The sequence below is a fragment of the Calidris pugnax genome, unplaced genomic scaffold, assembly GCF_001431845.1.
Source record: "Calidris pugnax isolate Ruff unplaced genomic scaffold, ASM143184v1 scaffold103, whole genome shotgun sequence".
NCBI classification, from domain to species: Eukaryota; Metazoa; Chordata; class Aves; order Charadriiformes; family Scolopacidae; genus Calidris; species Calidris pugnax.
Window position 1 is genome coordinate 7,162,553 of NW_015090990.1, and position 27,514 is coordinate 7,190,066.

The window sequence follows — 27,514 nt, forward strand, 5'->3', positions numbered from 1 at the left end:
CACCAAACTAAAAAAGCAACCTTCATTGTAATGAGCATTTTGTAGTGGTTTTCTAAAGTTTCAGTGGTGCAACAGATGATGACTGGGAGGTAGGAAAAGGTGAAGAACATAAATGACTAAGTAAATGTATTCCACAGGATGTAAAAGGGAAAATAAAATTAAGGACAAGGCAAGGTTTGAATTTACAGCTACAAACTTTGCTCTCCTCTTATCTCAACTATGAGAATACTGCAACACTTGCTTAGACGGCGAGAATATGGAAGTAGAGAATATGAGGAAACAGCAAACTGCCCCCAGAAGACTGATCTGTAACTGTATAATATCAAGGATGTGTGCTTGCTGTGCACAAACTCAGTGGGTGCTGCACAGATTGAATTATGCTGCACAGCTGGGCAGTTTCTTCAAGGAAATGGAGAAACAACCCGAACACCTAGCCTAGTTCTGGAAAAATCAATAACCATAAGGGATCAGCATCTGCTTTAGCAGGCTAAAAACCAGTTCAAGGCAGATGACTTAATGCTACAGGAAGGTAACATTCAGCATGAGGAAAAAATGGGAACAGCTAATACAAGTTGGTCTAAGAAGATAATTACCTGTCACAAAAGTTGCCTTATGCATATGTGTTGGCCAGTGTCATCACTAGGTGAAAAGCAAATGCAATCTGGAGGATTTTATGTTTTTGTTTCTCTAGAACTGGAAATGAGTGGGACAGTGAGTTCCACAAGGGAACTGAAAGGCTGTGTTTGGAAACACAGGTGACTTGTGAGATCACCAATAACAATGGAGACTAGAGGCCCAGGCTGGAAAGACTTTGAGTCATTTTTTCTTTCCAAGACTTGTCAGCTGTTTGCATTGGACATCACTGATGAGAAACCAGTTCTGTTGATCAGACCACAGGGGAGGGCGGGTGTCAGCAACATCTTGTTTTTCTGTGTGCTCTTCCCATGAGCTTTCCAGATACCAGTACCTATCTGTAGGGCAAGATTTGGCAATGGTAACAGATCTCTGAGGTCTTATCAGAGCTTTATTTCATGTAGTCCTTGAAGCACTCAGAAGAGAACAGTTGCATAACCACTAAACATAAGCTATGTAACCTAGCAGAAGTTACCAAAACACCTATTATATTATGCATCTTTTCTGGTCTAATTATATAAACATGCTTTATTGTTTATAAAACTGCATTACTTCAAAATTTAGTACCTTGTTTCCTGTCCTTTTTTCTGCACTACTGAATTTTGCTCTTAAGACTTTCAGAGCTGTGTTTTGAGCACACAGATTTAGGACAGGACTGGTCTCAAGCGGCACTGTAACATTAAATATTAAATATCTGATTCAAACTGCAGCCAAGAGGAAAATCGGGTGACAGTCAAATCTTAAGCCAGAAAATTGAAGAGGAAAGCAATAAAGATTTCTCTATTTATCATACCTGCTATTTCGCATGTCTTAGTGAGCTGTGCATAACTATCTCCTTCCTCAAATAACTTCTCTTTAACCATAGTGCAGGAACTATTTATCATTTGCATGATTTTCTAGTCTAACTCAACAGCAGTACCATGCCAAAAAGGGCAAGAAGACTGTTTTATTTATTTATTTTAAATTAACATTCTATATATTTGCTTGTGTCTGCCAGGCTTTGCAGAATTGCAGCAAATTATCATTGCAGAAATCTTGGGAGGCAGCAAATTGGAGCAGTGGGACTACTGCCATCAAATGTATTGTCACACTTGTGGCTTTGTATGAGACTAGTTACCAGGAATGAAAATAAGTAAAGATTTAGTGCAGTGTACAGACTGTTTGAAGCAGAGTTGCACTTCTGTCTGGTTTCTGAACTAATCAAAGGTATGCTATGGGGCTGTCCTGTTTGTTTCTGATCATCTCTGTATTTGGGGTTTCAGTGTATAGGTCTGTCATGATCTAAGGACGTAGAGATGTAGGATTTAATAAAGCTCTTAGTGTATTTTAAGAGCTGTATTACATGAAGGAGATTGTGAGATTGAAATTTTGAGTAGAAATTCTTTATGAATTCTCTCTGAAAATTTGCAAGTGAAAGCATATGTCCATGCGTACCAGACTGAATGCTGTGAGCATGGTACCTGGGTTATCAAATTACCTTCACCCTGTCTCATTTTGAGTTCTGCCTGGAAAAGAGTTTTCTGAGTTCCTTAAGAAGCTGATGTCTCAAAAGAAGGTGGGAAATTGTTGCTTTACTCTCCTAACTAGTGACGCAGGCTGTGAATTACTAATAGTCATCCACCACAATTCTCTAACAATTCTGTGGGATAGCACCGCTCACTGCTTGTGTGTGATCAGGGAAGGCAAAACATCCAAACAGGTTGCTCAGAGTGAAACACAGTAACATCTGAATTGTTACATGCCTGATATAAAAACACAGATTTGTGCAACAGATACTGTAAGATCAACACTTATGGTACAATACAAATGGTCTTAAGTTGGAATTTGTGAGACACCATTAAAGGTGCTAGTAGTCTGCCCAGGTTTTGGATAGATTAAGCATTATTATTCTATGCTTTGCCTTGTATTTTTACATTGGCTTATTGCCTAGCAAAATATTATATTTATGGGGGTTTTGGGTGGGTTTAGGGGAGGAGGCTTGCAGGTTTTTTGTTGGTATTTGGGTTTTTTCTAACCTAAATTGGGAACTATAATAAGTTGGTAGGCAATGTCACAAATACTAAGAAGTTGATAGTAAAAGTTCAGAGTCTATTGGTTTTGGAATCATCCTCTAAATATCTCCCCTTATATGTAACCATCTAGAAGGAATGCGTACCTCTGCCTATGTCAGGAGCAGCATTAATTGGATTAAGTCTTTTTGAGTGAATCAGAAAGTTGAAGGCTCTGGTGCTGTGTTTGGGGGAGCAGAAAAAATGCAATGTAAGGATAAAACAGGCTACCACAGTGGGCATGTGGGGAACTTAAAAATGCTTCCTGCTCAAAAGAAATAAACATTCAGTGCTGTTTAAACTCGGCCTCAGAAATGCTCCTTTGAGCACTCTAACAGTGAACAATACTGTTCACAGCCACAGGGAATCATTGCAGCAAAAGTAGGTTTCCGTCTCAGCTGGCAATTGCGATAACCCAGCTACATGCTCACCCAGTTCAGTCAGATGGTGGGGATTAAAATGAAGGGAGAACAAGCTGAGTGATGGCATTTCAAGCCTTCTCATCTTCTCCAGAGCCAAGGCCTTCACCTGTGGGGTTTGTGTTTGGCTTTCTTTCAGCCCAAAGCCTGAGCTCAGAGGTCTGTCAGTCACTGCCAGGAGCTGAGCAGCAGGTGACTGCTGAGGACAGCAAATCCAGAATTTTACTCAAGTGACTTTCCATGGGTAAAACTTCAGGAGCCTGCAGTTTCTCTGAAAACAGTTTTCAGAGCCAGAAAGCTCATTTCTTTGCAGGAAATGTGGTGAGCCCATGGCTAGTTGCTAGGTATGAGGGAGGTTTGTAATGTTAACTGTTTTCAAGTGTGGCATTCTTATATTGCTTTTCGTGGCACTGACTGTAGCAAATCAATGGCAAAAGCATCTTTGTAAATAACAGCTCTAATTCTGGAAGCAAAATGGCTGTTCTGTTTTTAACATTGTGCATTTATTATATTTCATGTTTGCTTGTCAAAAGTCACTTGAATAACTTTGGATCCTTGCACAACATGTGGTGGGCTCTGCACAATGTGTTTGTCTGTACGTATATGGGGCAGGGATGTGCTTTGCTTGAACAATATTAGCTGAAGTTTAATTTCACATTTAAGAGCAGAAATTTGGAGGGAGATTTTAAGGACAAAATTCATCAGTGTGATGAAGGGAACCTGCTTAGACATATGCATGAAATCAGGGAAATGCTTGCTCAAGTGTGCACTTAAATAGTTTTTGCTGAACTCTGCATGACTGGGTATGCCAGATTAGTTGGCAAAGGCTCTCCAACTTTTCCATTTTCTTAGTGTTCTGTATAATGCTAAAGTATCTTTAAAATTTCATTAGTAGCTCAAAGTTAAAAGGGTCAAGAGGTTAAGAAACTGACTGTGCTCTGGATCCGGAACGCACTTGCATGTTGCACAAGAGCAGTCAGATCTGTTGCTGTACTCTTGAGGGGCCCTAGAGCATTCATTTAAAGCTATGTTAGAAAAGAATGTCTTTTTTTGTTACTGAAGAGTCACTTTTATCTCGACTTTTCACTGCAGTGTGCCCATCCATATTTGAAACACAACTGGCTTGGTAAACACCAGCACAACCTGAAGGATTTGTCGGAAGGGCCATATGTAGACAGGTTTGGTCTCCCTCATGCTGAGCTGGAGCAGACCAAACACAAGCCTGGCTTAATCTGGAAGTCTTGTAGGAATGTTAGTGAGGGACTAAAGTGAACCTCATAGAGCCTATTGTGAGCAGACAGATCAACTGTTCCAGAACACTTGTTCCTTGAGCGATTTCATCTGGGTTTGCTGGATTTAAATTAACCTAAGAAGTCTTCCAAGCAGCACGCTTTGTGTATATGTGGGTCATTCAAATTCTGTGTCTCTGTACAACTGACTGGAGGAGCGTTTCAGGTCTGAGGGCCAGAGCCAATTCTCACAAAACAGAGCAGCTTCGGCTGTCCTCATCTTTCAGTTAAATGTGAATTGATACAGCGGTCGCTCACAATAGGGTGCTTCACCTAATGGCCTGTTTTATTGCTTTAATAAGGCAGTGAGTATTGCTGGGGAGAAAGAGGAATAGTACAGGCCTTGTCTTTTTTTTTTCCTAGTATGTTGAGCTCTGCTACTGCTGCTTTAGAAGAGCATGTTACACTGGGCTGTACTGTGAATGGACGTGATTCCTAATCATAGCTGTTCCCCTCCACTTGTGTCTCTTCATTGATGGGCTGCAGTGAGACCTAAATAGAGGGATAAAGAAGTATATACTGTAGATTGTGAATGATGGCTTTTGGGTGAATAATGCAGCTTCACAACCTCGATCCTGTCCCTTTCCTCCCTGTCCTTCCTCCCAAGTCATGCAGTATTCTCTGCTACATAAAACAGCTTCACAAGAAGAGATGGTCCTGCACATGATGACTTTATGGCTAGCAGACCTGTCAGGAGTGTGTGAGAGATATGACAGAACAAAATTGAACCTAGGTTTTCCAAAGCCTGGCAGATGTTCTTACTGCTAGGCTACTGAGTAAAAAAGGGCTGCTGAGGGGGAGTGAGGACTGTTCATGTGCCAATAAAGCATCAACAGGGTTTTAGATTACTGGCTCCCTGCAGCAAGGTAGGAAACCAGACAGAGAACTGAGTTGCTAATTCAGTTCTCGGTGTGTTCAGAGGCATAGTGATCTGTGTGTGACCTTGTGGAAAGTATTATTGGTGTATCTTACTATTAAATTTCTCATAGCACATAGCTGACAGCTACAGATGGACTCCTTGCCTTTTTTTTACTCTACAACTGAAGCTGATGGGAACAACATCCCTTAATTTTGACCATTTGTTTTATATATATTTTCTGACTATAACGCCTCATAAATGTCACTTATTCTGTAAATGGTCATAAGTGTTAATTTAGTTTAACATAGATTTCATAGATCTCAATATATGTTAATTTGTAGGCAACAAGCATCTAGTCACATCTAGTCACATCTTTTTTTTTATTATTTATTTTAAAAGACAGTTACAAATGAAGTATCTCCAGTTGTTGAAGTCACTGGTATTAGCAGTTAGTGCAGAACACTTACTAAGATCTTGAACTTAGTTCGTTAGCTGGTTAGATACAGGCCTAGTACAGGCCTTTTTTTTTTCCTAGTATGTTGAGCTCTGCTACTGCTGCTTTAGAAGAGCATGTTACACTGGGCTGTACTGTGAATGGACGTGATTCCTAATCATAGCTGTTCCCCTCCACTTGTGTCTCTTCATTGATGGGCTGCAGTGAGACCTAAATAGAGGGATAAAGAAGTATATACTGTAGATTGTGAATGATGGCTTTTGGGTGAATAATGCAGCTTCACAACCTCGATCCTGTCCCTTTCCTCCCTGTCCTTCCTCCCAAGTCATGCAGTATTCTCTGCTACATAAAACAGCTTCACAAGAAGAGATGGTCCTGCACATGATGACTTTATGGCTAGCAGACCTGTCAGGAGTGTGTGAGAGATATGACAGAACAAAATTGAACCTAGGTTTTCCAAAGCCTGGCAGATGTTCTTACTGCTAGGCTACTGAGTAAAAAAGGGCTGCTGAGGGGGAGTGAGGACTGTTCATGTGCCAATAAAGCATCAACAGGGTTTTAGATTACTGGCTCCCTGCAGCAAGGTAGGAAACCAGACAGAGAACTGAGTTGCTAATTCAGTTCTCGGTGTGTTCAGAGGCATAGTGATCTGTGTGTGACCTTGTGGAAAGTATTATTGGTGTATCTTACTATTAAATTTCTCATAGCACATAGCTGACAGCTACAGATGGACTCCTTGCCTTTTTTTTACTCTACAACTGAAGCTGATGGGAACAACATCCCTTAATTTTGACCATTTGTTTTATATATATTTTCTGACTATAACGCCTCATAAATGTCACTTATTCTGTAAATGGTCATAAGTGTTAATTTAGTTTAACATAGATTTCATAGATCTCAATATATGTTAATTTGTAGGCAACAAGCATCTAGTCACATCTAGTCACATCTTTTTTTTTATTATTTATTTTAAAAGACAGTTACAAATGAAGTATCTCCAGTTGTTGAAGTCACTGGTATTAGCAGTTAGTGCAGAACACTTACTAAGATCTTGAACTTAGTTCGTTAGCTGGTTAGATGAGATATTTTCACTTATTATATAATAATAAATACATTAATAACTTAATTTTAATTTTCTTACAATCTTTCTTGTGTTCATCTATTTGACCTTGGCCAGTGGATGTTTTGCTGTTAATTGCAGCAATAAACCATCTACAAGTAGTGGTAAAACGATGTGGGAAACTCCTTGGATTTCTTTGTATGGGATTGAGATCCCAATTGGGGTATTGAGCCAGCAGAATTTCATCTTGAAGCCCACATAAAAGGCAGTTATCTGCCTGGTACAGAGCAGTAGAAAATCCTTTGTAGCTCTGCTACCACCAGTTAGCTGATTAATGATGATAAACATGCTGGGAGCCAATTCTGACTTTGCTTTATTCTGAGTTTTTCTTTTTTACAGTTTGACCAAGCCAGAAATTTGTTGAATAGCTTTTGTGGATGTTGTTTAGCACGAATGAGCGATTTTTTTAAATTATTTTTTTCTACCAATATTACTTATGTTTTTTAGGAACTTAACACTTTGGGTGGTAGACAAAGCTAGTCAGTTCTGAGCCTTGCTTTATCTTCTGATGCTCAATTCAAGTAGACTGGTGTGGCAGGTTAAGGAAAAAGAGGAAAAACCAATAGCAACCAAGACCAATAGGCTTTAGAGGTGGGCTTGTGGCAACCTCATGAAGTTCAACAAGGCCAAGTGCAAGGTCCTGCGCAGGGGTCAGGGCAGTCCAAAGCACAAATACAGGCTGGATGGAGAATGGATTGAGAACAGCCCTGAGGAGAAGGACTTGGGGGTATCGGTTGATGAGAAGGTCAACACGAGCCAACAACGTGCGCTTGGAACCCAACCATATCCTGGGCTGCATCAAAAGAAGTGTGACCAGTAGGTTGAGGGAGGTGATTGTGTCCCTCTACTCTGCTCTTCTGGGAGATCCCACCTGGAGTACTGTGTCCAGATCCGGAATCCCCAACATAAGAAGAACATAGACTTGTTGGAGCAAGTCCAGAGGAGTGCTACAAAGATGATCAGAGGGCTGGAGCACCTCTCCTATGAGGACAAGCTGAGACTGTTGGGGTTGTTCAGCCTGGAGAGTAGAAGACTTGGGAAACCTTATAATAGACTTCTAGTAGTGAGGGTCCTACAGGAAAGATGGGGAGGGGCTCTTTATCAGGGAGGGTAGTGATAGGACAAGGGATGACCATTCTAAACTGAAAGAGGGTAGATTTAGACTAGATATTAAGAAGTTCTTTACTGTGAGTGTGGTGAGACGCTGGAATAGGTTGCCCAGAGAAGCTGTGAATGCCCCATCCCTGGAAGTGTTCAAGGCCAGGCTGGATGGGTCTACCTGCTCTAGTGGGAGGTGTCCCTGCCGATGGCAGGGGGGTTAGAAATTGATGATCTTTAAGGTCCCTTCCAACCCAAACCATTTTATGATTCTATGATGTATTATATACTTGTATGCATGTATCACCTTTGTAGCATTTGAACAGTTAGGGCAAGTTGATCGTCTTTGGCAAACTCAAATGGTACCTGGTGGCTTTTGGCTCTGAGATTTTTCTAAAGCTCTAGAATTGTCCTATGGGGCAATCCACGGCTATAGCACAGATCTACGGTAGTGGCAGTGCTGTGCGGGGTGGGTGGAATGTTAGACTGGGAAAAAATCAGTGTTTCAGAAAATGATTTTTTTTATTTCCTGAGGTGATTGTTTGCAGCATTTGCTGCAGCTGAGTCATTTAGATATCTGTGCAAACATGAAAATCCCCGAGACCCACTACATAAAACTTAACATATTTCAAATTCTTTAGACTGCCTTTGAACTCCTTAATGGAATACTGAATTTCCCAACAGCAAGCTACAAATGTCCTCAAATATGTTGTGAATTCTGCGTGGAGAAATAAAGGTGACATTGAGGGGATTTTTCAGAACAGGAAAACTCTTTGTGAGCGATTTATCATAACTGCTCAGGCTTAGGAGTGAAAGACAGGTACTGGGAGTGCTCAGCAGTGAGATTGTGTTAGACAGTTTTCCCCTCCAAATATTTTTATATTCAGTGACAGCCTTCAAACTTTCACTAAATGTGGCATGTAACCTTGAAGGTAAATGGCAGGTTTCCTAGCTCTAGGACCCGCCTAATGAGAAAATTGTTACCCAAATGAAAGCTTCCTTCATATCGCTGTCCTTGCTGTTCTTCCATATGTGTATTCTGAAGGTTTCTACTAGCACAACTAACGTTTTGCCTCTGAGTGCTCTCTTTTTGCCATATCTTGAGGAAACCGCAAGCATGAAAGCTGCGAGCCATGTTGGTAGTGAGACTGAATCCTTGAAGGGATTGGTATTTGTGTTACCTCAATTGAATAAATTAATTTTCGCAGTGCCATGGAGGCTACAGGATAAGAGAGAGTTTCAGTCCAGCTGAAGTATCACACTTTAAATCTCATTGGTGTTCTTATACTCTGCTGTACTCAACTTGTCAGAGGGTTATTTATGTATGACACAACTTTCTTTCTAAATAGTTGTAAAAATAGCTTTGAAGAGGAAGGTTTGGATTAACCTTCTTTTACAGGAGCATTTTCAGTTTGGAAACCCTTCCAGTAATGTCTGAACATGCTTTGACGCCAATTAACCGAAAGCTAATAGTTTTGCCAGTGGAACGGAAGCTGTAAGTGCTGTAGAATATGTAATTGAAGATGATTCACACTGCAGTATTGCCGACACTAAGGAAGCTAAATCTCGTCCTTCTATAAACGTTATGAATAGTACCTCACTGGTGTTCATGTCAAGCATGTTTGTATAGTCACCCCAAACCTTGGAAAAGAACCCAGGAATTCCTCTAGGAATTTACACTTCATGAGGTTTTGATTTTTTTTTTTTTTTTTTCATTTTCCTTTACTTCCATTGACAGTTCTTTCCTAAGCCAGTAATGGGTCCAAAAGGTAGTAAGATACTCTGTATGTTTTCTTTTATTGGGAGAGAAAGATGTAGAGGAGAGGATGATTTTGTATTAAATCTCCTGCTGGTTTCTCACTTATTTTCCATGACATCTTGATCCTAACTTCTAGTTAGCCTCTATCTGAAAAGAATAAATAGAAGCCCAGCAATTATTTCATGTGTACTTGGGAAAAGGTAGAATAAATTTTTACCAAGGAAACCTTTTGGAGGCAGACACAAATTGTGGATATATATCTGTACCCAGCATGCCTGTCTGACACAAATGCACTCCCTAAAGCCAACAGTGAAGTGCTGGAATCTGCTAAGTGAAATTCCAGTTTATTGTGGATTATGCTTTTTATTACTAGACTGTATATGATGTGCAGCACTCTAAAATCACCTGTTGAAAGCTTAATAAAATTTCTTATGATCATTGTCCTGGTGTCTAATAACAAGTGAGCTTCCCTGCAAAAGGCATGCGATTTGTCTTCTGTCCTCCACTGTCCTGCTAGTTTTCATGAAACTTTTGAAAACTTAATTATCCTTGAAAATGTCTCTTATTTATGTCATGGTGAGGTAAAATTAGCCAGTATTTTCAGAGGGCTAATGGGAGGCCAGGAAAAGCAGGCAGATGAGCACAATGCTTGATAACAAAAGTTGTAGAAAACCAGACCAAAATTTTCCTTCAACTTCTGTTAATGTGACCAGGGTGTGGTTGTTCGGCAGTGCTATAAAAATCACATGTTGAACTGTAAAGTATGTAAACTTGATATCCAAGAGTTAATCTCTTGTACCTTTTGCAGGTGGAGATTTACATTTTACCTTTATATATTTACCTATGGAGTACGGTTCCTGAAAAAGGTAGGCACTTATATTATTATGCTTTCATAACACCTCACAGATTTGTTTGAAGTCTTGTATAGGTATAATAAAAAGCACAGGAATAAAACTTGTGTTCAGAAAGAATAGAAATTAAAATTTAATTTGCATTCACAAACTGAGTTGCCACTGGCCTTGCTAAGGAATAGAAGTTCTTATCAATTTTTAATGGGGTAAAAAAAAATAAATTGGTATAGCAACATGCCTAGTTCACTTTATTACTTTTCATTAGAGGCATTTAGCTGACGGTAAAGTGTACCAAAGTATTTATCTCAATTTCTGCATCATCCTTATTTAAATGCCTGTGGCAGAGGTTTTTTTTTTTATTAACAAACAAAATCCCATGGTGTTCTATAAAATGCTATTTTTTGCCCATTATTTTTCTGCTGTACTGTATAAAAAAGTTTCCACAGAGTTTCCCATCAATGCTGTGTTTCTGGTGACTTAAGTAGAGAAAGGTATTGATAGCTTCTAAATGCTCTCATGTAGGTCTATTAACCCTGCCATGGGCAGTAATACAGATTTATGGTGCATATTATTTTTACAGTGTGACTAGCTCTCAGAGCTTTTGTGCAAGTCAGGCCATATTTGTGTAATCCTGAGGGGTGAAATTAGGGGAGTGTGTGGTCTCAGTGTGTTTAAGTAGTCTTACCTTCTTCGTTGTCAATAAAAATTTCACGTATCCTAAATGTTTCTGTGCTCTGTCAGTAAAAGGAGTGATTTAAAAACAAACAAAACAAAACAAACCAAACAAACCTCATCATTTTTGTGGTTGTAATTCTTGAGGCTGTCCCAGGTACCAAGGACCTTGGTGTCAGCAGAAGTGATGATGTGCCTGTGTGGGGAGGGGGCATCAGAGCTGTTCTCAGCTGTTTAGCAGCAGTCAGCCTCAGAGGAAGTGTGTGCACCACTCCTCCAAATGGACCAGAGCAGTGTGTAACGTGCTACCTCTCCCTGCCTCCTTGAATACTTATAAATTTGTGTGTTTCATACATTAACATGTCGTGTCGTCATGATCTGATATTCTGTTTTCTGCCTTTGATCCTGTCCATGTCTGTGGTATGAAAGCAATTCTTACACCCTATAAAAGGTTACTTGCCCTGTGGGTGTGTAGAGATCGTGGCAGTGGATTCATAGGATTCCGCAATACACAAGGACACAGAAGCATTATCCTCTGAATTTCTGTACTTTATTACAGAGTATTACAAATACCACAAAAATCACCATTAGCAATTATCACAAAATCACTACTAGAAAGCATACTTATGATTAATACCATGAATCTCTCTCAGCACAAAGAAAGTGTCTGTTCTGGGAAAAACTCTGAATACCAGCATTTCTAAAGATTAAGAAGAATGCAGTAAATGTGTGCTTCATTACAAGCCATTGTGAGCTGTTTCTAGAGGCTGAGTTGACATGCAAAGTGCAGGATGTCTTCGTCCCAGTTCAGCATATCCCTGCAGTTTGAGGAGGGCTGGCTGACATGGCATGCTGGTTTGAACAAGGTATACTATTGCTTGTTTAACAAGCTTATCAAGGATCAGTTGTGTAATTTTCCTGTAATTTTAACTTCCAGCATGTTTAATTTTTACAAAGAGAATTTTTTCATTTTGTAAATGAACAAGTAAAAATGCATACAATTACATGTATGTATTTTTAAGTACTCATTTTCAGTGTTGTAAATGAATCTTGCATAATTTTATGCTATAGTCGTTATTCCAGTGTTCTGCTTTGTATGCTTGGGTCTTTCACGTGGGAATGTATCTAACATGACAAAATTGTGATTGTGGTTATATTTATACCATTTCCCTAGTAACACTGTGTAACTAAAAGAAAGTACAGGCTTTTTGCTGTTCAAACAGCAAAGATTTTGCTGGGCCCACTTAGGGGGGAAATCTGGGTTTGCAAGGAATAAAATCCAGACCCCCAAATCTGGAGGAAGACATCTTCCTATCATCAGCCTTAAACATTGTATCTGAAAAAGAGCAAGTCAAAAGTTACTTTTTTTCCAGACAGGTGGTCCTTTCCCAGCAGGATATCTACATGCAACTTCAGGTTCCCAAATTTCAGTATATACTTCACAAGACTCTTTACTGCAGGGAATTCATGATCTTTCATGAGTTTGTCATTCTCATAGGCAATTAAAGGAAGGAAATTGAATGTGAAAAGTCACCATATGTCACCTGGAAGCTTTGCTTCCAGATGTTTGTAAAAAGTTTTTCATTCCACAGAATTATAAAGATACTCCTTAGCACCAAGGATCAGCCACTGCATTACAAGCCAGTCCTGAATTCCTTGATCTGCTTCTTTATCACCGAAGCTAATGCTAATTTTTCCACTTAATGGGAGCACAATCAGACCATTAACTCTTAATGACCCAAGCCACCATTGATTTAATTGCAAATATTACTGAAGAAAATAAAAATGTAATCTTGTTTCTATGTTAGCAATAGGCAAAGCAGTCGGTTTAACATCACTGGAACTTAATGTCTTGTTGTCATCAATACTGCAAGGAACTGTTTTGTAGACGTGTCTTTAAAAAATGCTGGGTGGAGCAAGCTTCTGTATGTGTGCGGCTGAGTGGCAGTTCTGCATCTGCCCTCATAAGGAGCCATCCTCCCAGGACAGAACTGTCTGCCATGAAATTGCAACTGCTAGTGGTGCAGATAGATTGCAAAACAACAGGAAAACCATATCAAAAATCTAAATTTCACTCCAAAAACCTCCTCAAGTGATGTAAATGTATGGAAGGCAGTTAGAAAAATAGCAGTGTAGTATGGTGGAAAAATACCCCAACAGGTAGAGCTCCTCTTCCGCTGTTAGGAAAGTTCCTCTTTCTTGAAACTACAGGATGTTTCAAAAGAAGAAAATGAAGTGCTTATCCTCATGTGTGCAGTAACTGCTGAGCTAGCCAATTCCTGCCTGGCAGCAGGAGGTGCCCTGTTCGTGGCCTACAGTTTCTATGTGCACTTAGAGAGAACGTGGCTTCATAATGCTTTTTTGTGAGCAAGGCTGCTTCTTTGTGCTGCTCAGTTGAGTTAGCATGTTCTTTGCCTCTTTCTGGAGTAAAATAGCAACAGCGATACATGCAAATGTTACAGCCCTGGGAAGGTAGTATAGCAGTTGTAAATGCCATTTTGGATTGCTTGTAGTCAAGAATTGTAGACTCTAAAGTCAAACCACCTTCATTTGAAATACTAAAAAAGAACTTGTCACTTCATGGTGTGGTTACTGGTTTTTGATGTAGTTTCTGTATTAAAGTTCTCCTGTGTCACTTCATTATTGAGATTGTTAATCTTAGAAGTAAATAGTTGTTGATATGCACAGCAACTTCATAGAATTGTTATATTTGGGGGAAAAGGCATATCTGTGATGAAGATTTGTGAGTTTGTATCCTGTGGGAAATAAGACTGGGACACAAGAACAACAGGTCATTTACCTGGAGTTATCTATTAATATATACTATAATATATATTTTAATATATTAATAATATAATAATTTGTTCTATTATTTATATATTCTCTATATATTACTTATATGTTATTTAATATATATATTAAATAGCAGTATGCTGTGTCTTGCATCTCTTCTGTCACTGATACTTCAGTTTTCTTCGAAAAAACCTGAGGTCTGTTCTGGATGTGATCATAGGTTCAGATGTCATTAAATACATTTCCATTTATTTTAGCTGTTAAATAAAACAATTTTGGAAACACTAGCATACACTTCCTCATTAAGGGAAATGTATTTCTCACTTTCTGGTCACTAAGGTGATAAATTGGTCGTGGCTTATTTTAGTCAGCTTCAGGACCTAATAAAATGCAACTGCTGTCACTCTGTTTACTCTGGTTAGTTGTGGTAAGATGTTTTAAAGGACCTCCAAGTGGCAGTGGACTGTTACTGTTGGCCAAACTAATATTATATCTCAGATGCCCCCAGAAAAGTAAGGAGTTACTGTTAGTATAAAATCACTACAACACTTCTGTTGGCATTTCTACTGTTTAATCTTCTTTCCTTTAAATCAAAACTTTTCTTAGAAGACAAATGGATGAAATCTGCTCACTACTAGTATTATCCCAAAGCTATCTCCAGTGTTGGAAAATTTAAGGTTGAATTCAGTTACTCTTACTATTTTACAGAGCAAGCATGTTTTCTCTATTATGAAAGACATATATGACTGTACTCTGTTTAGCTATTCCTTTCTCAGCCGTATAGGATCTCAGCGGTCTTGTGGGATGTTCAGCATGTATTATAAACTCTTCCCTACACCAGCTCAATAAAGCAGCTTAATTCAGTCACAAATTATTTTGGCTAATAAACAAGGAAGATTCTAATTTCACAGCTGTACATGAGGGTTTTTTTACACTGGTGCTGGTTTTTCTTAATTGCTCCCTTAAGAGCTAAGTTATATCTCCATGGAGCAACAGGGGGTACAGGTTTGGTTGTTTACTTATTTGTTTCTCTCTCTTCCTGACCTAGTTTGTGTAGCCTTGTAAGGAATGACCTGACCTTACAAAGTCCTACATGAGTGAGATCAATGGTAGTTCTCTACCGGCTGTACAGCATTTGTTTTGTGGCTTCTCTATCTCAAGAGTGGCCATGGAAATCTCATGGAGTTATCTGAAGATGAGTAGTCAGGCAGAGGTACAGCTTTATCCTTGCAGCTATCTTGGAAAGGGTGGTTTTTTTGTAGCAGCCCACTTCCCTGTGGTCAGTTCTTCTGTTTGTGCAGCCCAGGGCTTGTTGGCACTCGAAGTGGCAGGACCATTCTCTGGAGAAACTACATGTTATATAATTCTGTATAATCTTTCCCATACGCTCCTCAGCTAACTTTTCTACTTTTATCTTCTTTTTTTTTCAGGTCCCTACATTGCTTCTCCCCACTTCTTAAACTCATTTTATTATTTTGGGGAATAGATTTGGGAATCCTGTAAGTTTGCAGGTTTGACCTGCTGCTATGAACTATGGAAAGGCTGCCCTGTTTCATTCCTTTCTCTTTGCCATCTTTTTACTGTCATCATTTTATCCAGTATCACCATGTTTTCCAAACAAACAGATAGCAATGACCTTGACTTAGCTCTCAGGGTCAAACATGGTTCAGCATCAGGGTCTTTAATCTTTCTGGAGGTTAGTTGTTCCTGTCAGTTCGCTAAAATAGAATAGAATAAATAAGGAGTTTTACCTTTGTATGTTACAATTTCCAAAGTGCTAGTGAGAACAGGGTGCTTCTTGCTCCCTTACTGATACCATGGCCTGTCACCTGGTGGCTCACCAAGAGGGAGAACAGCCATGATTGTGATGGATGGACTCTGAGGGTGCTGGGGAAGCACCTGCTTTGAAGCCAGCTGGTCTTTCTCAGTTGTCCAGTGACTCTTTTGCATAGGAATCATAAGAGAACATCGTTCATGCTTAAAGTTCTGACAACAACTCTTCCCACTGGAAGCTATCCTACACCAAAGATCACCTGCAATAGCAGACATCCCCAAGGCAGCAATTGATAGCTGTGGCTCTTTTAACTTTTTGGATTAATGTTACTATAAAGATTCATCAAAGATAGGAATCCATTTTGGTAGATCTAAACTGCATTTTAAAAAATGTACTGCAAGACAGTAGCAGCTGCCAAATTGAAAAATAAATTGCTGTATTGAAAATACCCAATGCCCTAGGCAGTTTTTGGTCTTTCTAGCGGTATAACAGACTTAATTCTGTTGTAAAAGTTTTTCAGCTATTGGAAAGCTATTTGCAGAACTCATTGCATGTTACTTATGTCATTTGGAGCAGAAAAAAATGAGCTGCATCAGAATGGTCAGTATTTCGTTTATTATTTCCATCTTCTCTTGCCATACCTGCTGCATCTCCTTTTTCATGAAACTAATGCTTCTGGATATTTTGTGGAACGGAATAATACAAGAAACATAGCATCTCGGAAATATTCACACTACTCTTTGGGATACATCTGACCATCTTATTCTTAAAAAGAGAATACTTAAACCAGGCTAAATTTCTCTATTTTTAGTGCTGAGATACTAAAGCATGAGTTTGTGAAATAGCTTCCACCTTGGTTTAAACAGGAACTGACTCTAGAAAACAAGAATGTGGCGAGAGCTAGAAGCGGGAGGCTTGTCTCCAGAACCCTTCCTGCTGCCCTCTGGCTCCTTCAGTCTTGAATTATTTGAGGCAGGTATTCAGTTGGGCACTTTTTCTAGTCTGTTGTGATATTTCCTTACCATGTTATACCTGAAAGGTTTTCATATTATTTATTACTGAAACCTTGTAATTACTTTTGTTCATTGAGCTTATCTGCTCAATACTGGATAAATACTCTCATTTAAAAGAAGAATGTCAGAAGCCACTCTGGAGCCTTTTTAACACAATGCTGATATTTGATATTTTACTGTGCTATTAAGAGGTATAATGTGATATGTATGCCACTCAGGGAGGAAATGAAGCCTGCCTTTGGCAGATTGTACTTGCTGGAAAATTGATTTGGACTCTGTGTTTTTCTTGATTACTTTTTTTTTAAAATCAAAAACCAAATTGCTGAGTATCTGTAAGTGATGAAAATTGTTAAGCTAAATTAATTTTGAATGTTAAAATCCAATCATACTCTTATTCCTTTCCGTCAAAGTAGGACTAAGCATTAGGTGCTAAATAAAACCATTTCTAATTCACTGTGTGAGCAGGAAAGAGCACTTGTGCCAGTCTCCTGAAGGATGCTGTTGAGAAAAAGGGGAAATGCCATATTATATTTTTAAATAAGCATCATGTGTGGAAGGGGTTTCCAGTGAGACCAAAGTTAGATCCCATCTAATGGAAAAGGAATTTGTTTCAGATATCTCTTCAAAAGGGAATGAAAGTTGTTGAGGGCATTTAGGAGAGATTAATAGAGTGCTATGGATGTCTGAGATATAAATCATGAGTCATGCTGTCAGAAAGATCAAAGTCAGTGGAGAAACTTAATTTTAAATTACTCTAACAATTCAGTGTACATTAATAAGGAAAATAAATGCATTTTGGACAATGAGGATTTGTAAGAGAAGGCCAGTCAGCATAGGAAATAATTTATCATGTAAGCTGTTTGAAGTTAAGATAACAACTGAATCAGGCAAAAGAGGACAAAGCTAAGCTGGCTGGCAGAATTTATTTGTGGCTGAAAGGAAACTGAAGGTCTATGAAAGCAACAAGCAGAAGGAGAATATCAATGACATTCCTAATTCAGTAATAGAACACTGATGGCAACAGGACATTCAAATGCAGACAATGGGGACAAATTTGGCATAAGCACGGGGAGGAAAAGCAACACACTAATTTAAAAAATATATCTAGAATTGAATTTCACTTTATCTGCTTGGAATCCAGCTGGGGGTATTTAATAACATCAGAGTAATAAGTAAATGCTCTGTTATCAGCAATTTGGAGAGTTAAGCTGGTACTGAGTCATACACAGCATCTTTACTACTTGTACATTATACTGTTCTGGCCAGTGAAAGAGGGGCCGCTAGACCTTGTGTCCCCCTGTGAACTGGTTTCCAGTTTAGCTTTCAGTGCAGTGTTCATCTTCTTGTCAGCCCAGCTTTCTGAAAGATGCAAATTTTTCAGTGTCCTATACAAACAATAGCAGATCTAGAGGAAATACCTCCCAAATGTTTTATTTGGGCCTAAGGTGTCTAATTCATACCTGTAGCAAAGTATTTAGCACAGCTCTCCTCTATTGCCAGGAGGCGTTCATGTTTTGCTATTCAGATGGATGAAGCAGTCTTAGTTTTCACAGCTAATTAAACCTGAGCAAAGAGTACAAATTGGATATAAGAGCAAGTTATTAATAATCTGACTGGTGTTGTGAGTTGCCATTATTGAGTTGAACTCGCTATTGAGGCAGTGACTTGCAGCAGGATAGCTGTATCTCATTTAAGCTGGTTTAACTTTTAGAACAATAGCTATTTTTACGCTATAAGGGCTTCGAGACATAAAGCTGTTTCACTTTATCCTTAAAATAGTAGGGAAAAGAAGCTTGACAGTTAAATAAATATACTATCAGCGAGCTTTTTTTTCTCATATTTTATTCCCTTCCAGTGTTACCCCATTACACCTCTCAGAGCTTTCTCATTTCTCCTGCTTATTGGTGGTCTCGGCTACTGGCTGTTGACCAATGACAGAAGCTAGGGTGGGGAAATACTGCTTTGTGTTCAAATCTAACTCAGGGTTTTGCTTCTTTTTTTTTAACTGCTGTATCTCGTATGTGACTTAAGGAGTTTCACCAGGAGTTTTTGTTTTGTTTCTCGTTTTTCCCTTCCATCCCCAAGATTTGTAGAGTCAAAAAACTGAGGGAGAGCAAACTCTCTCTTCTATCCCAGTTACTCTAGATTTTTGCTGTGCCCTAAATTTGTGGGTTTTGTACTAAAACATTAAATAAATTTAGCAGTTTTAAAATATAAGCATAGTTCCTCTGATGTTATCTCTACCAGCCATTCTTATTGCTAGTTTTTAATAGATCAATTGCAGAAAAACACTGCATTATGTTGGAATAGATCCACCAGGAGAATGACAAATGGAAACAACAAAAGGTTTGTTTCTGTGCATTTTCTCAGTCAGAGGGGAGGTGGAAAACAAGAAGGAAATGGATGTAAAATTTTATGTAGACTTAGACATTTTTAAAGGTTTAGGAAATTATTTAGGCTGTCGTCTGTTGCTCTAGTGAAGTAAATGTTATCATGGCCACTGGCTCAGAACTGAGCAGGAAAGAATTCCTTGCAACCTGTGGTTTTATATAAAAGTTAATTAACATTTCTTCCCACTTTCATTCTGTTAGAGGAAAATACAGTATGAGAGAGATTTTCTCACTGGGCTTTTTCCAGGCAGTACATAGCACTTGTGGCACCAAGTAGTCGTCGAATAATAAAGACACCTGCAGCCTTATGGGTGAATTGCCCTGATGCAGTATATGTGCACTAACCTCAGAAAAATGCAATGGTTGCAGGAGTGGGAGGGGAAGAGCCTGCTTTAGTCTGTCCTCACTTGTTGGTTAGGGTTATGCTTTGTTTTAGCTGTGCCCAGTGACTGAAGTGCTTAGGAAAGGGTCCCTACCTAGTGATCACAGTGGTGTGGCGAGAGATGGGGTGCTTTCGGTCCACCTGTTCCAGCAACCTGTCTGGAAGGAGCTATGCTCCTCAGTCATCAGATGGGACTTGGTAGTATCTTTGTGCTTAAAAGCACTCAGAGGTTTAGAAACCTCTGTCAAGGTTTTAGTGGCAGCACTGATGAGTGAGGAGTTCACTGCCAAAAGGCTTCTTCACCAGCTGCCTATGGTGGCACCATGTGATTCGAACACAGTCTTGCCTCTCTGGGAGTGCATCTTGGCCCTGTGAACTAGAGAATTTCTGCAGTTGCAATAACTTTCTAATTTTCAGACTGTCAGGGATGATTTTGAGACATTACGACAATGTGCCTATACAAAGATACAGCAAAACACAGCAGCTGGAGGACTGGATGATGGAGGGGGCTTTTGTTCAGTTTTTTCTCTATACAGCTTTTTTCCAGTAGCCAGTGTAGGTTCATAAATACCACAATCTTAAACGTCTGGGTTTGTGCCTGAAATTGTACCTCAATGCTCACTTAGTAAGGAGCTGCTGTTTTGTTATTACTAAAAATAAACTGTCCCCCCTTGTGAGCTGCGTGCAGTGATGGAGCATGTTCTATGTCAGTGAAGCAGGCCCTTATGGCACATGGTGAATCCTGCAAAGGAAAGCAACTCCCTGAGGATTTCCAAAAGTCAGTATCAGGAGTACAATGAAGGATGTGATAAACACTTCCTGTCACCCCACGGCATGGAAGTTAGTGGCTGACCAAAGTCAGACAGATGCACTCTTCTGGCAGAACAGCCACAGATAGGAGCTATAATTACAGAAAGTAGATATGTAATGATGAGTTTAATTATTAACCACTTTCCTGTATGCCTTTGAGTAACGGTAGTATCAGAGCACAGAGCGCTGGAAACCCTGGAGCTTTGTTGAAGCTGCATCCTGTACGAAAATCAGGAGCGATCTGAAATCATGCATGGACAGCTTTATTTTTTTAATTATTTGCTCTTGAAATTTTTGCTGTTCTCTTAAAGGTATAATTCTATACAGGTCACCTTCCTACCAAGGTATGGTTTGCCAAGCTCTCTCTGTTTTCAAATTAATTAACAGAATCAAAGAATAGTTTGGGTTGGAAGGGACCTTTAAAGGTCATCTAGTCCAACACCTGCCCCCCCACCCCCGGCAATGAGCAGCACCATCTTCAACTAGATAGGTTACTCAGAGCCCCATCCAACCTCACCTTGAATGTTTCCAGGGATGGGGCATCTGCCACCTCTCTGGGCAACCTGTTCAGTGTTTCACCTCCCTTATTGTAAAAAATTTCTTCCTTGTATCTACTCTGAATCTACCCTCTTTTAGTTTAAAACCATTACCCCTTGTCCTATAGGCACTACAAAAAAGTATGTCCCCATCTTTCTTATAAGCCCCTTATAAGCTACAATAAGGTCTTCCCAGAGCCTTCTCTTCTCCAGGCTGAACAACCCCAGCTCTCTCAGCCTGTCCTAATAGGAGCGGTGCTTCATCCCTCCAGTCATTTTTGTGGCCCTCCTCTGGACCCACTCCCACAGGTACGACGTGTCTTCCCTGTGCTCTTGAAGAAGGCTTTGTCAATAGACTCCCCTTGACTGGGAGCTTTCTGGCAGGACGGTGGCTTCCAGGTCCATTTGTTGCCTGCGCTGCATGCATTGGTGTATTGGTCTGCATTCCAGACCTACAGTTGCCTGTTGTCTGTTTTAATAAAATAATCTTATAAATATGCTCTTAGATACAAGTTCTAGGCTAATTGATGTAGTCTGGTTCTGTTACCAAAAAAATACAAGGTGGCTGTAAAGCTAAGGGGTTTACAGCTGCTTTGCTTCACAAAAGCATTATTAGGCATTTGGAGTGTTCGACTAAATGCGTCCACTGCTTTTTATGCACTCTCTTACTGTGCAGATAGAGCAGCTACAAAATTCGTTGAGTAGTGTCACTGGGAAACCTGTTACCCACAAATGAATAGGAACTGTAATACTTATATAGACCTTCAGCTGCTCTAAACTGTCATAGCACCACTGGCTGCCCAACTTGCTCATCACAAAACAGTCCTCGAAAATGTTGCCGTTTCATATGAAGGCAAAAGTTTTAAAAAGTTTTGTTTACTACAAAGCCACTAGCAGGGGAAGTCTCAGAGAAAGAAGATACACAGATAAGAGCAATTTTGATGGCCTGGACTGGTGGGGGAACTGGTCTGGCCAGTCAGAGCAGGGGGAGGAGATGCTACAGCTGCCAGCTTCTCCAGTTGGAGTGTTCTTAGCTTCTATTCAATGCATGCGATGCCTAGGACCCTTCCAGTTTCTCTAGGGTTATCTATTCCTTTGGCCGTCTTCATTTTCCACAGGGTTTAGAAGTTGAAATTATGTGTTTATCAGCACGAGATATAAACATCAGATCTCTGTACATCATATTTTTTTTAAGGGAAAAGTGAATGTATGTGCTGCATGGAGCTAACTCTGCCTTTCTGGAGATCATCTTATGTAAATCCAAACTTGAATTAATTTTTTCTCTAAAACTATTTTGGTACACACACATATGTTTGCATTTGAAATGTCAAGTGCATCTTCCAGTGATTGTTGTTAATCTTGGCCTCTATGCGTCCTTCCGTATATTTTATAATTTCCGATGAGTAGAAGTGTAATTTTTAATTATGGTTGGAAGTCAGCAGTGCCGATTGCTGAGAGGAAAGGCTGAGCACTCTTCATTGCAAAAGCATTTTTCCCTCTAACACCTTGTTTCTGCAGACACAAAGCACTAAGCTTGTAAGAACTTGCTTTGTTTTATATGAGGACAGACCCTCAGGAGGTTCATCAGCAATGTGTCACATTGTCTTCGCTGCTGTTGTCCGCTCTGCCAAGAAATATGAATGACTGCTTGAGTCTGAGAATTTATGAAAATGCTATTCTTGATGTGAGAAGCAACTGCATCCCAAACCAAATCACCAGTCACTGGAAGGATGAACATGAAGAAGTCGATGCAAAATAGTAGCCACCGATTTTGTGGTTCTGCTGAATTCTCTTTGTTACCAGCATGGTGTTTTGTCAGAACTTAGTGATTATTGTGGGACCTCTACTTAATTTTGATGTGTAGGTGACAAAACACTGGTGCTTGCAGAGAGTCAGTTTATTCTGCAGCTCATTCTGCCGTAACCAATACCAGCCAGTGCTGTTGGCAGCGTTTCCTGCTGTGGTTGTGCACTCAATGCATGTCACAGGTGGCCAGTGGAGACTGGAAACTGAGGTATTTTTTAAACCAGTGAGTCTTTAGTATGAGAAACGCTTATGTAGTAGCAAAACAAATACTACAGTAGCAAGGGATGATGTTAACATGGCTTGCGATCCTGTCTTATCCAGGGTAATTTTTCAGAGGATAACAAGAACAAACTACATTTCTAAGTAATCAGAGATAGCTTCCAAAACATCATAAATTTGAAGTCCTTGGAGGCCAGGCAAACTTGGTGGAAGATGATAGAAACTTTGAAAAGCTGACTCAGAACATTCTAGTTGTTCCTTTATAAATCTTCTTTTAAAAGTCAAAGAAAATGAGTTTCATTTTCTTTCTGCTGCAGAGAAAATTGCTGCAAAATATTGACACTTGTGAAAAAAGAAAGATCACTATCTGTGACTTGTAAAACTCTGACTTGTTTTACAACAATTAATACCAAGGAGTTTTTCTGTAGTTAAGAGGGAAAAAAGTGCATTAGTTTGTACCTTATATGCAGAAGCAAATGTTTTCGTGGATTTATACTCTCCTTAAGAGAGAAAGGTTACTGTATTCTACACTAGCACTGATGACCATTGAGCCAAGTAAAGATGGGGAAGGAAGCCCAGGGTCACTGTGCAATTTGCATCTAAGACTTTAATTTATTGAAAAATCTCTTGGTTTTAACATGAATGAGTGGAGTCATTTTTGTGCTAAAACATAGACCTCCTGGCATAAGAAACTACAGAAGGATGCTTTTATTGCTGCCTGGTAATCTTGACTTTCTAATGTCAGAAGCCATTCAGCATACTATGCCAAGAGGATACAGGTATTACAGAAAGAAAAAGAAAGCAAGCAATTTAAGTATTCCCCTTTAAGTGAGTGCTTATTCAACCAAGTGAAGTGCAAGAAGAATGCTTATTAATATATTGAAAAAAAATATTCTATAATCCCTAGCCATAATTAGGAAAAAAGTGAACATTGAGATACATTTCATTTAAGCATTAGAAGATCAAATGCAAAACAAACCCCCACAACCCAACACTGAAAAAAACCTGTTAATTATGAATAATTGCCCTTCTGATGATGATATGAAAGGTACTGTTCACTAGAAGCCTGTAGTTTTCAGTTCCTGGATAATAAAGAGGTGGAAAGTGTTAAGTATTTCTATATTTGCAGTCAACAGAAAGACTGACATCTCCTCCTCCCCTGCTGTTACAATTGCACTTTTAGGTAGATAAGCTGTATAGCTCAGGATATGGTGAGGTGTCAGTCCACATGAGCAGGAGATGGTGTTCGACCTGTCGGGGGAGAAGGCAGCTACTGTTGAGGAAAAGAGTATGTCTGTATCATACATATGTTTCAGCAAACGTTAGGTCTAGGGGTAAAAGAAAATTGTACACAGCATTTTAGGGTAAATACTAATCAAGAGGAAATCTTCTGGCCTCAGTTGTACCACTTGTCTCAATGAAGAGCAAAGACTTGCTCTAGCTGGATGAAAGTAGAGAGATAACGGCCATGACACATCTTTGCCTGTATCAGCCCAAAATAAATGAGGTGGGTAGAACTTTGCCAGAAGTATGTGTTATCTTGACTTAATTAATAGTGCTAATTTCTGTTCCACTTAATATTCCTTGTAGCTGTCAGAGATAAATTACGTAAAGCTGTATCCAAACACATTAACCAAGCCAGATAAAATCTTGGCCTTTTGTGACTGCAGAGTAGTGAGCATATGCAAAGTGAATGCTCAGGATTTCTATATTGTGCTGATTTTGTTTTACAGGGTCAAAAGTTTTCTAATCTCCAAAGCAACTTAAAATCTTTTTTCGGAATTAGGAAATCTCATTTTGGTTTGAAATGTGTTTTTGAACATAAATAGGCTTTTATGAGATGCGAGGGTTCTGTCATGATGTTCCTGGATTTTAACATGCTATATTCTGATAAAAACAGCAGGCAGATTGTATTTCTTTATCTGCTGGAAAAGATTTTCCTTACTTATCTGGGAATTCAAGAAGAACCCCTTTGGGAATTACAACATGCCTGTGTGGTCAAGAGTAAATCAGATGTGTAACAGCTCGGTTTAATACTCCAAACTGCTAGGGAAGAAGCTGCACTGTGGAGAGCTGGGTTTTGCTGTCATGAGGCTTAGTGATGTACTTCTGGAAGTGTTTTTTCAATATGTTTCTTGTTTCAAGTTTAAGAACTACAAAAAGAAAAAATGAGTGCCAGAAATGCTGTATTCATTTTTTGCACATCTGTTATTTATCTATAGGCTCACACTTCCAAGGGCAAAGCAACACCAGTGTTTGTGGGTACAACTTGCATATTTGGGTTTCTAGTTGTGCTGGATACAAGGAAAACTCAGTTGATGATACAGCAGCTTACAATGAGACAAACAATGGAAGTGGTTGTCACTAGAAGCTGTCCAAAAGCAGTTGTTTTGCAAATTTAGGTGAGCTAGGTGTTTATATATTTATATTTACAAACAGAAGCTGATTCTATAAAATGTGTATGGAATTCAGTTACACCCATGACATGCCTGGTACACACACATCTGATAGCTGGCTTGCTGACAGCATGGGAAAGCACTTGCTTGTGAGGTGTATGGCTCTCATCCATCTCTTTGAGAACCTGGCCTGTGGCCTTTGTGTGTTTCCTAAACAGAGTGGGTTCTGCTGGGTACATAAGAATGAGAGAGGAGTATTCTTGATTATTTTTATTACTGTATCATGAATGAAAATTTACCTTGTTATTTTAAAATAATAATTTATCAAGTGAATCTTTTGTCTCCCTGATAAAATACACACAAAAATACCTCTCAGACAAGTCAGCGGTCTAGGGAACAGATCACAAATGGAAGTTTTTTTTACTGTACTTCTTTTTTTCCCCTCCACTTACTATTAAAACTGACCTTTCACATACTAGGTACCAGCACCACTTTGAGCAAGACATGCAGATTTTCATTACTTTGGGGCTTCTGAAAGCCAGGGCCCAATTAGAAGCTTTCTCTACCTATAAGTGAATGGAACAACAGATGCAAAACAACCCAAGGCTTCTGGCTAAGCTTGCAGACATCTCAGATCATTTATTATTCTTTCTCTTATTTTTTTTTCCCAAATCCACAGTCATTCCCTTGGTTCAAGAGAAGTTTTATTTCTGAAGGAGTTCTTTAAAATTACCCCCTTTAATCACACAGTTGGAGAGAGGTTTGATTGATTGTTCCTTAATACTGTAAATGAGAGCAAATTCAACAGCTGTTTATCATCCTCTTCTGTCATTGATACTACACCGATAAGGCACTGCACCAAAGGGTGATAAAGCTTAATTTTCCATCTGAACTCCTTTATGTTCTGTAAGAGAGTGTGTCAGCATCGTAGGGCCGGTGCTTTGTGCCTGACATAATTGGAACTGAAGTTTTTAGTATTCTGTTTCCAGTTTAAGGATGCCTTTTTGTTATCAGAATCTTTGCATTTCCTCTCTTCTCCAGTCCCCTCAGGTTTCTCCTTTCTTCAGAGATCATACACTGAGAGCAAGAAGTAAAATTGAAATTTGTGTATTCAACAGGCAGTGGAAACAGTAGCAGACTTTTTATGTCCGTCAAAAAAGGATCTGTTGCAAAGCCAAGTCACTGACCTTTTCTCTCCATCCATCATGGGACTTCTCGGGAAGAGCTGAGCTCTGCTCCGTGGTGAGCTTGCCTGGTGGGAGGAAGTTCACAGACATATCCTGTGAGCACATGCGGGACTCAGCTGAGCCCTGATAATGCCAGTATTAGGTCCTTTTTGATTATTCACTAGTGTGTCTAGGTGTCACACTGCAGACTGTGTGGGCTTTTTTAGGGTTCTCTCCTTCCTGCTGAAGCCTGCACAGAGTATCCCACAGTTGTGAGGTTCACAGAGACCTAAAAAGGATGCTTCTTGCTCCAACTATAGCCGTGGTCTACATGGAGACGTTAAGTTCAGTCTAGGACTGTGTTCATTGTGGAGGTCAGAGGGGAAGGCTGTGCTTAAACCAAGCTCTTTATCTCTTTCCTAAAGCCCTGCAGGCCAAGTATAACTAAAGTCTCCCACTGCTACAACTGTTAGAGTCAACTCAGAGATGCCAAGGCAAGTCAAGGGGAGGGAGAGGAAAAAGGGGTAAGAAGGTGGTGTAAGTGCCTTGCTGTTTCAGCCACTGTTGCCCACATAGGATGCTTTGGGTTTCCAAACAGCCACTTGGAGGCATTTTGTTTGATATGGCAGCATGGCTTTCTAAGCCTGCAATGTATTGGTCTTTGGGACTTAATGCATATATTACATTGTTTGTCAGTTTGTGGTATCCTTTCAGGCTTTGTGGTTATGGGTTCCTCCAGTGAGGCCTATTTTATTTAGCGTTCAGCATATTAATTGCACATAAACCTTCATATCTGCAGCTCCTACAGCAGTCATATCTCTGAAGAAGCCTAAGATGTCATAATATTTGAAAGATAAAAATGTGCATTTTTTGCTAGCACCTATAATTTAGGTAGCAAAATAATTGGGTAGGAAGCATCTCTTATCTCTTGTTGAATCTGATATGAAAGACAGTTACAGCTTTTCAAACCTGGCTAAAACTATGAATTATCCTACAATATTTGGATGGATCTAATTTAGGCAGCTGT

At 39.5% G+C, this 27,514-nt stretch overlaps 1 protein-coding gene across 1 annotated transcript in view; it reads left to right on the plus strand.

Moving 5' to 3' along the window:
• The window catches only part of CERS6 (ceramide synthase 6), a 126,130-nt gene that overhangs the window by 55,727 nt on the left and 42,889 nt on the right, over positions 1 to 27,514 (plus strand). The window contains exon 5 of the mRNA XM_014954133.1: positions 10,488 to 10,545. Within this exon, the coding sequence (XP_014809619.1) occupies positions 10,488 to 10,545 (58 nt within the window). The remainder of the gene's footprint in view (positions 1 to 10,487; positions 10,546 to 27,514) is intronic.